We start from the raw sequence: 15012 nt of genomic DNA on the forward strand, positions 1-15012 counted from the left end.
TCAGGAGCCTCTGACCAGGGTTGCTACCAGTCGGCCATCTTCCCAGAATCCCCCTAGTGTATGAGTTTTAAGGCTAATGAATTGAACAAGCTAAGTATAAATTGATTTATATAATTTATTCTTATGAGAAAGACCTATAATTTTTTAAATAGAAAAATGTTAGCTATGTTAGTGGTTCTCAATAATCATTGCAAAACTGATATGCAGAGCAAATAAACCAGAACCTCTGTGCATAGCACTCAAGTGCCAGTATTTCTGAAGGTTTTTGAATGATTCAGTATGTGACCAAAAATGAAATTACATCTGAGTAAACCCATAGGAAGGGTCCCTTATGTTCCCTACATGATGAGGGTGGCCTTTCTAGAAAAAATGCAGGGTTTTTGCGTATTTTTTGTTTTACATTTTGGTAAAGGAAAATTTTTATTTATGGCTTTTATATGTTTTTAAATGTAACTCTTAAAGAATGTATTGTAACTTAATGCAATTAAGGGAGCGTGAAGATAAAATGAATGGAGACATAGACATGTGACTAAAAGCTGTTAGAAGGTTGTGAGGTCAGAGAAAAAGCCAACTGAAAACGTCTGGAGAACACTTAGAGAACTAAAATTGACCTGCAATTTGATCCTACAATTCCATATTAGGTATATACCCAGAAGATAAAAAATCACATTACAATAAAGATATTTGTATCAGAATGTTTATTTCAGCCCAATCATAATTGCCAGGTCATGGAAGAAGCCCAAGTGCCCATTGATCGACGAATGGATCAATAAATTGTGGTATATGTACACCATGGAATACTATGCAGCCCTAAAGAAAAATGGAGACTTTACCTCCTTCATGTTTACATGGATGGAACTGGAAAATGTCCTTCTTAGCAAAGTATCACAAGAATGGAAGAAAAAGTATTCAATGTACACAGCCCTTTTATGAAACTAATTTATAGCTCTCAAATGAAAGCTACAACTTAATTCTAGCCTAAGAATGTGAGGAGGGGTGGGGAAAGGGAGAGTAGAAGGGTGGCTGGGTGGTGGGAGGGTGACTGGAAAGATCACTTATATGGTCTGTCTAACAAGGGTACAAGTGAACTTTTCTAGAACTAGAGTATAAATGTTTTAACACAATAACTAAGTAAATGACATAATGTCTATGTTAACCAGCTTGATGAAAGTATTTCAAATTGTATATGAAAACACTACACTGTACCCCATGTTTGCATTAATGTATACAGCTATCATTTAATTAAAAAAAAAGCCAACTGCATTTTAAGGGTTGAAATTAACTCACTCAGTACTTACAGAGTGTGGGCTATACAAGAGAGTGTCTGTAGATGAAGTTGGAGAGAGAGGCAGGACGATCACCGAAGAGGCTCATGCACATGCTCTGTAGGAGTTTGGAGTCAGTGTCCACTAAAGGGCTCACAGTCCTCCCCAGCTCCACTATGCTGCTTTCCTTCTCTTCCAGTGGGACCTGGTGTGTGAATCTGAGTCACAGAAATCAGTGGTTCAATCCCTACTTATGGCTGGGTCATTGCTGGGAAGTCTGCTGTATGGTTATCTTTCAGACAGGTGAGTGTCACCTCATTTTCTTTTGGAGTTAAGGTTATCTTTCAGACAGGTGAGTGTCACCTCATTTTCTTTTGGAGTGTACATCAGATGATATATTTACTCCTTTATTTTAGACATGTTTTCTGAGCTGTGTGTATCTTGTATTGTGCTATGTACTGGCCTCTATTTCTGACTCCAGGGAGCTGAAAATGAATGCTTGATACGTGAAGTAGAAATTATAGTTACAAATGAGAAATCTATTTATTGTAGTGCATAAAGGAAGACACAAAAATATAAATCAAGTTTAACAAAGTTTCAGGATATTTTCAGAGCAGATTATAGAATTCCAGGTTTATGAATAGGAGTTAGTTCAACACAGGGGGAGGAAGGAATTTTGAGTCAGAAGACAGCTGCATGTTGAACAGCACAAATTGCGAAGCGTTGTTATTGCCCCTGGCAACATCCTGACCCACCAGGCTTGTGAGTAAATAATAACAGACACTTTTGCACTGATCATGATCTCATGCCTATAGTTTGGCGCTCATGTGTAGTGGGAGTCACTCATGTGCACTGAGAGTCAGTTATAAAATCTGTGTCCATCAGTGTAGCACTGACAGAAGTGACTCTTTGCAACTGTATGAATATTAAATTCTTGCCAAATTTCTTTAAAAGTTACCTTGTCACCATAAAAGAAGTATAATATTTATAACCTAGGGTGACATGGTTTGGGGATGAGAAGTTTGGGGATTTCTGAATCCTGGGACAGTTTTTCTGGGGACTGCCATCAACCTGGCTATCATATGGACACGTCTCCCACGAGGATACTGATGGTACCTTAAATGCTCAATGCTATCTGGTAATCTTAGTTAAAAACTGTGACCTTGTCCTTTATCGTTCTATTTTAAATTATTATTTGTACATAATAGTCATGCATTTTCATGAGGTACAAGACATTTTGATATAGGCATACAGTGTGTAATCATCAAATCAGGGTAGTTGGGATATCCATCACCTCAAGCGTTTGCCATATAGATGCCAAAAAAAGGATTCAATAAAATTCAGCATGCCTTTATGTGAAAAAAAATTGTGAGAAAGCTGGGCATAGAAAAAACATACTGAATAGCAACAAACAAAGCCTTTCCTCTAAGATGTGGAACAAAACATGGAGACCACTTTCACTACGTTATTCACCATAAGACTAGCAGTCCTGGCCACAGCAATTAGACAAGAGACCTATTTATCCAAGCTCTTTTTACTTCTTGCATTTACCAATAAGTTTGAAGATCTACTTATAATTTTATATGTAGACCTAGTCTGTTGTTTAAAACTCCTCTTCAGCTTCCCATAGGATCCCAAACACTTTTTACCTATTCTCATTCTGAGTGACAAATTCCCTATCTCCCACAATGTCCCTAATACCACACTGATTGCTAATATTAACATCTTGACATATGTGTCCATACTATGAGAGTTGTTTCTACAAATACGCTTTAATTTTCATAGCAATTTTAGTTCTACAGGTATTGAATAGAAACCACAGAGAGTCCCCATATACTCCTGTCACAAAGTCTACGATATCAGCAATAATCTGCAGTACTGTGGCACATTGATTATAATTAATAAACTAACATTGGTACATTATTGACTAAAGTTCATAGTTTACATTAGGTCACACTCATTTTCCTGTTCAGTTTTAGGCATTTTGGCAGAAGTGTAATGTCATGTAGCCACCATGAGACTATTTCTCTAAAAATACCCTGCGAAACACCTATTATTTCTCTCCAATGAACCCAGGGTAACCACTACCTTAAGAACTTATTTAGAACATATAAATTCCCATTATACCTACTGAATTTTCATTTCTTAGATTCCCAGTGATTGCCCCTCCATCATGATCTACTGCACAGATCTTTTCAAAAAGAATTTCACTGTACTCTGAGTTGTATCACAAAAATTTAGTAATAAAACATAGGTTATATAAACACAAAGGTACACATTCTACAAGAATTATATGGACGTAAGTACACTGTGAAAGTAACACATGGTACAAAACAAGTGTCAAAAACTAAAATTTGTTCATGTGTTTATACTACCAGGAATTCAAAATCAACTCAGGTACTTTATTCAAAGCTGGCTTCAGACGTGGTACCCATCCTGCCAACCGTGACATATATATTAATAATTACTATTCCTTTTGTTTATCTTTTCGTTCCTTGCTCCTGATGCTCTTTCTCACCTCATTCTCTCCTCTGTGAGCTTCCTATCAGTTCCTGAACTGAGGAATACAGAGGCTGAATTGTTCTCTGAACCAAAAGGGAAACACAGTTGAGAGTGGTGGCTGCGCAGTCTATCTGCAAGTTTTATTGACTGTCTTTTGCCTTTTCCATTCAAATAAGTTTACCCTTTACCTTCTAAGTGCAGAGGCCCAAATTCAGATTTCTTTTTTGGGGGGGTGGAGGGGAGATAGATTCTCAGTTGTATTTTTTTTAATTAAGTCAAATACACATAGATCATGAATACATTTATGCATATGTGAGGTACAAGGTGTTGATTTTCTTTTTATACAATCTGACATGGTTACATCAAACCAATCAACATAGCTCTTGCCTCATTTACTTGATTATTGTGTTAAGATATTTATGTTTTACACTTGAGGATTTGACTTGTACCCTTGCAATATGCTCCATAGGTCCCACCTCTTACCCTCCCTCTACCAAACCTCCTCCCTCCTCTCCCTTCCCACTCCATTTCTCTCCTGCATCCTGGGCTATAGTTGTGTTCTATCTTTCATAACAAAGTGTGAGTAAATATAAATAGGTTTCATAGAAGGACTGAATACATTGGATACTTTTTCCTCCATTCTTGAGGTACCTTACTCAGGAGAATATGTTCCAGGTCCCTCCATGTAAACATAAAAGAAGTAAAGGTTCCATCTTTTTTAAGGTTGCATAGTATTCCATGGCACACATATGCCACAATTTATTAATACATTCATGGACTGATGGGCATTTGGGCTTCTTCCGTGACTTGGATATTAGGAATTGAGCTTCAATGAATGATCTGGTGCAAATATCTTTTTGAAAAGTGATTTTTGGTCTTTTGGATATATTCCTAGCAGAGGAATTGCAGATTCCTTGCTATCATCTAAGCACAACACACAAACTCACTATTCTAAATGCATATAATTTTATAACAAGTGTTTATTCCAAGTTGCCATATCTCATCTTCTTTTATACACTTTCACATGGCATCATGTCCACCTGATGGTAATTTGGTGTGAGAGCTTTGACAACACTCTCATATTGACAATTAGAGTTACTAAAATCTATGATCTCTGCTGATGCCTAATAAAATTATTCCATCTGGTTTCAAGTGGGAGACTCAACTCATAAAGCATTAATCCTGAATTGCATGATCTGTCCTCTGTGTCATGATTTTCACATGTTATTGTTGCTCCAAAATAATCACATCTGGTTAAATATCTCTTAGGTTTGGACGGAAGATCATATGCAGCTGGTGTCTCCTCCAGGTGGCCGTCTGTGACACCTGTGCAGCCTTTGCCCCCACACTCTTAGTTTACTCTACACTGCGCTTTCTGGCAGGGTCTTCTATACTGACTGTTTTGGGAAACTTCACTCTTCAGGGTAAGTCAATAATTTGAGTATTTTATTGTCTTTGTGCCTTGAATTAACCTCAAAATTACCCTTTGTCTGAAATTACTATTACCATATATGTTTTCTTCCAGCGATAGAGTGGACAAATCCCCAGTCACGATCTATGGCTGTAATGCTGCTATCATGTGCCTGGAGTGCTGGGCAGATGTTCCTGGGAGGACTGGCTTTTGCCATTCGAGACTGGCGCACACTGCAACTGACCCTGTCTGTACCTATGTTTGTCTTCTTCATGTCCTCCAGGTATGGAAAAATCTCCATTTTCTTTGCCTTTAGGAAGGCTATGGTGGGAACAGAGAGGACAATCCTTGTCACTTGGGATCTGTTCATTTCCTGGCCCATGGTCTCTATTAGCTCCCATTGTGGCACATGAGAAGCAATGGACAGAATAGAATATAACAAAATATCTGGGCATCTGTCTCTTTGCAGTCATTGTTGTATAGCAGACAACTTAATCTTAAACTACTTTTTCATGTTACAAAAAGGTACCTATTCTAAGAAAATATATTACTGATTTGACTTCAGAAATGTTATATGATGGAGATGATTTAGGGATGTTTGTCACTGTAAGTGGGAGTGTAAAAGGGAAGGGCAGAATGTGGGCTAATACAGCAAACTAAAGCAACCTGTACTCCTAGCTATCAAGGAGAGGATCAGAAATTGTGGGTAAAAGAAAAGAAATTGTGGGTGAAGTTTCACACAAGGCTTGATGTTATAGAAGCAAGTATTGTGAATCATTGCAGAACCAACTGGAGATCCCTCAACTCAGAGAGAGAGAGAGAGAGACTAATTAGCTCAACAAGATTGTAAGGTACCTGTATGAAATGTCCACAAGAAAGAAACTGTTAGAAAAGAGATCTTGGGGCTCCACTCTCCCTCAGTGGACACTGTAACACAATCTTTGAGGGGCTCCACCAGCACCACAAACCTCAGAACTGATCTGGGAGCTACTTGGAGCAGCACTCCACCAGAGCAGATACATGGGGCCTGCCAGCTTCTGGTTTCAAGCCATTGCAACAGACATCACTCTGTACTCTCAGCCCTAGAACATCCACTCTGCAGAGGAGTCAGATCCCCTGCAGCCACCTCCCCATAACTATGGCCAGTGGCAGGATCCCATCCTTCCCTGCTCCAGATAGGACTTCACTCTCATGTGAACTATAACTGAGGCCCATGCACTTCACCATCCTCTACACCAACCTCCTCCCAGTGATCCAGGAACAGCAGGCATCCACCTGCCCTCAGCATTTGCTGCTTCAATCTCACCAAATCTATAGAGCTGCTGCTACCACATGCTACCACCTAAATAGCACCAGAGCATCTCCCAAAGGCCCACCTGGGTAGATGGAGAGTCCCAGCTACTGCAAGGGAGAACCTCAGCCCTTAAAGGGCACAACAAACCTCCAAGGCCTTTCCTGCAATTCCTCTGCTAAGAATATATCCAAATTTTAGGCCACTGTAGCCTAAGAAGCCATCCCACAATTTGGCACAGTCCTGTGACCTTTCCAGGCATAAGTCAAAGGCATCTAAGCTTTCCATGGCTGCCTTTTAAGGTCATCAAAACTGTGTAAGAACCAAAGAAGGTCTCATAACATGCCCTGCCTTTGACTTCAGTCCAGCAATACACTCAGGCATTTGTAAATGTCCTATGAATAATCTTGACACTAGCTGTGGTCCCAATAAGAACCTAGGTGACCACAAGGCCCCATCTGTAAAGGTATCCTAAACTTTAGGGTCACCCACCAAATTCTGTACCCTCCTTGATGCCAACAAAGGATCCACAACCCATAAAGGTGCCCAGGAAGGTTTGGGGGCCCTGCAAGCAGCAGCTAAGGTCCCATAACCCACTCAGGTTACAGCCAAGGCCCCTCAATCTGTCAGGCCAACCAATACAGTCCCTCATCCAGCCCAGATGTTAGTCAACATCCCACAACACATGCAGGTGCTGGCAAGGGTCAGGGACAAGCACAGGAATTGGGCAAGGATGAACAACATTCCAGGCACCAATTAAGGTGTAATGAGCTGCTCTATCATCAGATGCAGTTGCATGAGATGTTCAGATAATTTTCAAGGTCCTATGAACCTGTTGGATGATGGCCAAAGTCACAAGACCGGCCACTATAGAGAAGGATGTGCATGTTCCTGTCAAGTGCTTCCAACAGGATCCTGGGGAACAATGTACAAATCTGAATAAATAACCCCTAGCATAGATTTGTGACAGGGAAATGGGACGAGGTAGGAATATAGCCACATTACAGACTCTCAGTGCACCCTCCTGGGCTCATGGGGCCCATTTACAGTAGTGTCAAGAAGATGAAATACCTGGGAATATATCTAACAGAGGATGTGAAAGATCTCCATAAAGAGAACTATGAGACCCTGAGAAGAGAAATAGCAGAAGATATTAACAAATGGAAGAATATACCATGCTCCTGATTAAGAAACATCAACATTGTTTAAATGTCCACACTACCCAAAGCAATCTACAGATTTAATTGTAATCCCCATCAAGGTACCAATGTCATACTTTAAAGAATATGAAAAAATAGTACTTTGTTTCATATGAAATCAGCAAAAAACCTCAAACAGTCAATACTATTTTTAGAAATAAAAACAAATCTGGAGGGATCACATTACCAGACCTCACTACAAATCTATAGTGATCAAAACAACATTGTACTGGCACAAAAATAGAAACATAGATCTATGAAATAGGGAATCTAGAGATGAACCCAGTCACATATCGTTTGATCTTTGATAAGCCTAACAAAAACATGCACTAGGGAAAAGAATCCCTATTTAACAAATGGTGCCTGGATAACTGGCTAGCCACTTATAGAAGACTGAAACTGATGCATGCCTCTGACCAATGACAAAAATTGATTCGTGCTGGATAAAAGATCTAAATTTGAGGCGTGAAACAATAAAAATTCTAGAAGAGGGTGCAGAGAAAATGCTTGAAAATATTGGCCTGAAAAGATATTTTATGAACAAGACATCTCTGGCAATTTTAGCAACACCCAAAATAAATAACTGGGATTTGATCAAGCTAAAAGGCTTCTGCACAACTAAGAGTACTACAACCAAAGCAAACAGACAGCCTTCAGAATGGGAAAAGATTTTTTTCATGTTATTAATCTGACAAAGGTCTGATAACTTGATAACTAGAATCTACAGAGAACTCAAATAACTCAGTAAGAGAAGAGCAAACAACTCCATTTCTTTTTTTTATTAAATCATAACTGTGTACATTGATGCAGTTCTGGGAACAATCTCATTTCTGCAAGAAACTTAAACAGAAACTTCACTGAAGATGACAGATGAATGGCCAAAATCACATGAAAAAACGCCCATCATCTTTAATCATCAAAGAAATACAAATTAAAACCACTTTGAAACATCACCTAATTCCAGTAAGATTAGCCTACATCACAAAAAACCAAAATTGCATGTGCTGGCATGGATGTGGAGAGAAGGAAACACTTCTACACTGCTGGTGGGATTGCAAACTGATATAGCTTTATGGAAAAAAGTAGGGAGACTTCTCAAAGAATTAAAAGTTGTCCTTCCATTTGATCTCACAATCCCATTACTAGGTATCTACCCAAAAGAACAAAAATCATTTTACCACAAAGACATTTCCAGAAGAATGTTTATTGTAGCCCAATTCATAATTGCCAAGTCATGGAAACAACCCAAATGCCCATCAACCCATGAATGGATTCACAAATTGCAGTATATGTTTACCATGGAATACTATTCAGTCATAAAAAATATGGAGACTTTACATGTTTACCTGGATGGAGTTGAAACACAATCTTCTTAGTAAAGTATCTCAAGAATTGAAAAAAATGTAACCAATGTACTCCATACTAATATGAAACCAATTTATAAATACTTACACACTCATATGAATGAAAACACAAATATAATCTAGCAAGGAGAAGGAGTGAGGAGGAAGAGGGGAGGGGAGAGAACAGGGAGAGGGTGATTGGTGGAAGAAGGGGGATTTGGTGAAATCTCACCTAATGTACACAATAGAAGTATATTTAGCACACCCCATGCCCTGTGGTGAGGGGCATTCCTACAACTTCAACTTTACCTTGGAAGTGAGAACAATGTAACCTAAAAATTCATTCCTTCATATTAATTTGAACTTTAAAAAAAGTTGAAAACTAATAAATTCATTTTTGAAAATAAAAGAAAAGAAAATCATAAGGAAAAGAAATAAATTATTATTCATTAAATGGAAGTAAATCATCAAAAACATCTTCCCTTCTTTGTTAGCTTCATGTTAGTAGTCTGAGGAGGAAGAGGAAGATGAGCAGTTAGTCTTGGTGCCTCAGAAGTAACAGATATAGAGGAGGAGCAGGTGGAAGGGAAGGCAGGAGAGGCAGGTGCACTTGGTGATATTCTATTTTTGAAAACTCACATATATTGAAACTTCATAGTTCAAAACAAAGTTATTCAAGAGATACCTGTATTTGTAGTGGCTTCTCAAAGCTTCAACATATTCCTGGTAGTCCACAAGGTCATATGTGTTTCTACAGATACATGTATGCTCATGAAAGTCCTAAAAGGCCCTTTGCCCTCACCTCCTGGTGATCTTGGGACTCCAAATATGCAGTGAGTGGAGGCTAAGGCAGAATAGTAAATTGCATGGCTGACTGCAGAAGGAATATCTCAACATATTCTCATGCCTCTCAATAAAGACTGGGTTATTTACTGGTTGCAGGCATTTAATTCATTGGATGACCACTAAGTTATCTAGTGCAGATTTCAGAACCCATCCATCAAAAATAGATAATTTACAATGTTAATTCACAGAGAGCTACTGCCCTAATATATGACCAGTAAAAAAGGAACAGGAAAAGCAACAAATGCTTTTAAACATTTCCAGTGTTGATATTTTTTATTATTTAAAGGTTCAGTTTTCAACAAACTTAGGAGCGATTTAATGGAGTAAGAAAGTATGACTCCTACACAGGAAGAAAAGTCATGAGTACAAACTCTACCTGAGGAAACTTTCCTCAAGTAAATGAAGTAAAAGCTATGTTGATTAGTTTAATGTAGCCACATCAGATTGTATTAAAAAAATCAAAATCAGCACATTGTACCCCCACATATGCATGAATGTAGTCATGATCTCCATTCATTTTTGACTTAATAAAAAAAAAGGCTTTAAATCAACTCTTTTAAATATATTTCAGAGTTAAAAGAAACCAATTTGACAGAAGTGTTGAAAAATATTGAAAAGATATCTCCAAATAGGGAACATGGGTGAATATAGAAATATTTAAAAGTAGCCAAATAGAAACGCTAGTGCTGAAATGCAAGAAGTGAAAAATTCACGGGATGTTCTAAACAGCAGAGTTCAGGAGGCAGAAAATATGCATGACATGTGAGGATAGATTATTGAGATTATGCAACTCAATGAAAAAATGAATTAAGAAAATGAGGACAGCTTGCCAATTTCTGGGACAGTATCAAGTTTATCAAGATATACATTAGATGGGTCCCAGAGGGAGAAGTTAGAGAAAAAGGAAGAAGTTATATTTAAGAAATAACAGCTCCCCCCAAAACCAAACATGTTGGAAACATTCACCTGTATGTATATCCAAGGAATTCAAAAATTCCAGGTACCCTCAAAAGGTCCAAACTTAGACACAGCATAATCAACTACCAAACTTCAGTGACCCACTGCTGAAACATCAAGAGAGAAAAGACTCATCATACATGAGAGAAACCTATAATACTGAAAGCTGGTTTCTCATTAGAAAACATGGAGGGAATTGTGGAGCCAAGATGGCCAGGTGGAGCCAGCTTTCCACAGAGGCTCCTGTACAGAAGGACAGTTAAAGGACAGAAGTTTAGCAAGTAAGCTGATGGTTTGGAGCTGAGCCAGGATAGACGGTTGAAAAACATACATCAACCCTGCTGTGGCAAGGTGCATCCCCAAGGAAACAAACAATGGGTACAAAATTCATCACCAAGTGGATGGGAGTCCCCTCCCCCATGAAAACGTCTCACAGTATACTTTCTACATACAAACAAGCAAGCAGAATTCAGATCCCCTCCTATTTTATCCCATGGGAGAGACCCTCTAAAAACCAGAACTCCTTCCCCAGAAAGGACCTACCAGTGTGCCATGGCACTCTCCTGCCAGGCATAAAACTGTATATATTCTCTACCTGCAATTCTGAACTCCCAGCACTCCCCTCCACTCTCACCCTCAACCAGAGGAAGCCAGACATCATCTCCAGTGGCAGCCACTGGTGGAACAGATCTGGGACAGAAATGCAGGTCCCAAGAGTAAAGGGTATGCCTGAGGTGGTATTTGCCTGGGTGGGGCAAAGCGACAGAGACTAGTGCATGCCCAGAGATGGCATACTCCCAGGGCAGGGCTGAGCAGAAGGACTGCTTCAGTGAGTCTAAGCAGTGCCCAGCCCTCAGGGGATCATAGCTAAGACAAAAGCAGGCAGGGAGAGGCAGAAACCAAGAGCTGAGTGTGAGCTCTAACCACACCCATCCCAACACAGAATGCAACAGAGACAGACACACCAGCTCCAGGGAATGGCACACACCAGAGCTGAGTCGCAATTTCTGTAAACTCAAACCGCACCTGATCCACAGGGAAATGTAGCTGGCACAGAAACAAATTCTGTGAAAATGTAAGTGTCAGCAACATCAGGGGCAGGGCTGGAACTGAGTGAACCACCCCAGCTTCCATTAAGCACCCAAACTTGTCAGGCCTCAGCTCCCCCTGCAGGATAGTGGCAGAGAGCAGTGGCCTGGCCAAGGAGATGTACATTTCTCTGTGACTCAGGTAAGCGCAAACCCCTGGAACATCTGCTCATTGGAAAGAACTGGGTCACAGCCCTGTGAGGTTACCAGTGACTGGATGTGACAGAGGTGCAAGGTGGGGAAGGAGGCATCAACCTTCCCAGACTAATTTACTTGTTGGGTAGGTCATTCTGACCTCACAAACCACCAGAGCAAGTCATACTCGAGCTGCCAGCAGACCCCTGCTATCAAGTTCCTGGAGACATTTTGAACTCTCCCATCGAAGACTAGTGATGACTGGGACAATTGATTTGGACCTCTTGAACTGGGTTAATCACCCGAGGACTATCCAAAGTAGTACCTGGGGTGTGTGGTTGTGGGAAAGTTTGATTTTAATTTTCTGGTTTTGCCTGTGGAGGACAGAGTGATTTAATTGCTGGTATTTCTCCACAGCTGAGACTTCAATGAAGAGTATCTGATTCACTAGGGTAGGACAGAGACCAACTGAAAACAACACAGAGCCACTTAGCCCCACCACACCAAGCAGGTCTCCAGTGTCTCAGTCTGTAGCACTGTACAGGACCTTGGCAAAGCTCTAGGGGAAAGGTACGGACACCAGTCCCAGCTCTTAGGCAAAGGGCTGATTAATCCCTACTCCAGGAGCCCCCAACCCAACTTCACCTCATCTACTCATCTAGCGAAACGGTGTAAAATAATTATGGGACGGAATTAGCAGAAAAACTCTAGTAACATGAATAACCAGAGTAGATCAACTCTCCCAAGGAATGACATGGCAGACACAATTGAAGATCCCATTCATAAACAAATGGCTAACATGTCAGAATTTTTTTTTATTTCTTATAGCACAACTGTGTACATTAATGCAATCATGGGGTACAGTGTGCTGTTTTCATACACATTTTGAAATACTCTCATCAAACTGGTTAACATAACCTTCATGTCATTTTCTTAGCTATTGAGTTAAAATGTTCAAACTCTGCTTTTAGAAAGATTCATTTGTACTCTTGTAAGATAAACCATAGAGATGACCCCACCAGTATCCCTCCCTCCCCCATTCACCCTCCTCACCTTCCCCTCCCACCCCTTCCCATATTCTAAGGCTATAATTAGGTTATGACATTCCTATAAAAGCTATGAATTAGTTTCAAAATAGGGCTGTGTACATTGGATACTTTTTCTTCCATTCTTGAGATACTTTGCTAAGAAGAACATTTTCCAATTCCATCCATATAAACATGAAGGAGGTGAAGTCTCTATCCTTCTTTAGGGCTACATAGTATTCCATGGTGTACATGTACCACAATTTATTGATCCATTCATGGGTCGATGGCATTTGGGTTTCTTCAATGACCTAGCAATTATGAATTGGGCTGCAATAAATATTCTGATACAAATATCTTTGTTGTAATTCAATATTTGGTCTTGTGGATATATACCTAATAAAGGAATTGCAGGATCAAATGGAAGTTCTATTTTTAGTTCTCTCAGTGTCTCCAGATGTCTTTCCAAAAGGAACGAATTAATTTGCATTCCCACCAGTAGTGTAACAGTGTTCCCTTTTCTCCACATCTACGCTAACATCCCTGGTTTGGGGATTTTGTGATATGGGCTAATCTCACTGGGGTTAGGTGGTACATCAAAGTAGTTTTGATTTGCGTTTCTCTGATGATTAAGGATGGAGAGCATTTTTTCATATGTCTCTAGGCCATGTGCCTCTCTTCTTTAGAGAAATTTCTATTCAAGTCCCCTTGCCCACCCTGAGATGGGGTCGCTTGTTTTTTTCTTGCTAATACATTTGAGTTCTCTATGGATTCTGGTTATCAAACTTTTGTTGGAGACATAACCAGCAAATATCTTCTCCCATTCTGAGGGCTGTCTACCCACTTTATTAATTGTGTTCTTGGCTGTGCAGAAACTTTTTAGTTTGATCAGGTCCCAAAAGTGTATTTTTGAGATTGCTTCAATTGCCCGAGGGGTTCTCCTCATAAAATTTTTACCCAAGCCGATTTCTTCAAGTGTTTTCCCCACACTTTCTTCTAGTATTTTCATAGTTTCATGTCTTAAGTTTAATCTTTAAACCAGTGAGAGTCTATCTTAGTTAATGGTGAAAGGTGTGAGTCTAGTTTCAGCCTTCTACAGGTTGCCACCCAGTTAGCCCAGCACCATTTGTTAAATAGGGAATCTTTTCCCAACTCAATGTTTTTAATTGGCTTGTCAAAGATGAGATAATGGTAGGTAGCTGGATTCATCTCTTGGCTCTCTATTCTGTTCCATACATCTACCTCTCTGTTTTTATGCCAGTACCATGCTATTTTGATCACTATCAATTTATAGTATTGTCCGAGGTCTGGTGACATAATTCCTCCTACCTTGTTTTTGTTCCTGAGTAATGTCTTTGCTATTTGAGGTTTTTTCTGATTCCATATAAGATGAAGTATTATTTTTTCTAGATCTTTAAAGTATGACAGTGGAGCTTTAATGGGGATTGCATTAAAATTATATATTGCTTTGGGTAGTATTGACATTTTAACAATGTTGATTCTTCCGAGCCATGAGCATGGCATGTTTTTCCATTTGTTAACATTGTCAGCTATTTCTTTTCTTAGCATTTCATAGTTCTCTTTATAGAGATCTTTTGCTTCCTTTGGTAGGTAAACTCCCAAATATTTCATCTTCTTTGGCACCAATGTGAATGGTGGATAGAGTCACTCAATGGATAGAGTCCTTGACTGTTTCTTCAGCTTGGGTGCTGTGGTGTATATGAAGGCTATTGATTTATGAGTATTGATTTTGTAACCTGAGACGCAGCTGTATTCCTTGATTACTTCTGAGAGTTTAGTAGTAGAATCTCTGGTATCTTCCAAGATATACAATCATATCATCTGTGAAGAGTGAAAGTTTAATCTCTTCTGACGCTATATGGATACCTTTGATCACTTTTTCTTCCCTGATTGCGATGGCTAAAACTTCCATTACAATGTTAAAGAGCA

The 15012-nt window shown here is 39.5% G+C and overlaps 1 protein-coding gene across 1 annotated transcript in view; it reads left to right on the top strand.

Moving 5' to 3' along the window:
- LOC100941497 (solute carrier family 22 member 24-like) overlaps positions 1–15012 on the top strand; it is a 36891-nt gene that overhangs the window by 7722 nt on the left and 14157 nt on the right. Inside the window, exons 2-4 of the mRNA XM_003798697.1 lie at positions 1465–1568; positions 5037–5191; positions 5293–5461. Of these exons, the coding sequence (XP_003798745.1) occupies positions 1465–1568; positions 5037–5191; positions 5293–5461 (428 nt within the window). The remainder of the gene's footprint in view (positions 1–1464; positions 1569–5036; positions 5192–5292; positions 5462–15012) is intronic.

The sequence above is a fragment of the Otolemur garnettii genome, unplaced genomic scaffold, assembly GCF_000181295.1.
Source record: "Otolemur garnettii isolate 467f Iridium unplaced genomic scaffold, OtoGar3 scaffold00140, whole genome shotgun sequence".
Classification (NCBI taxonomy): domain Eukaryota; kingdom Metazoa; phylum Chordata; class Mammalia; order Primates; family Galagidae; genus Otolemur; species Otolemur garnettii.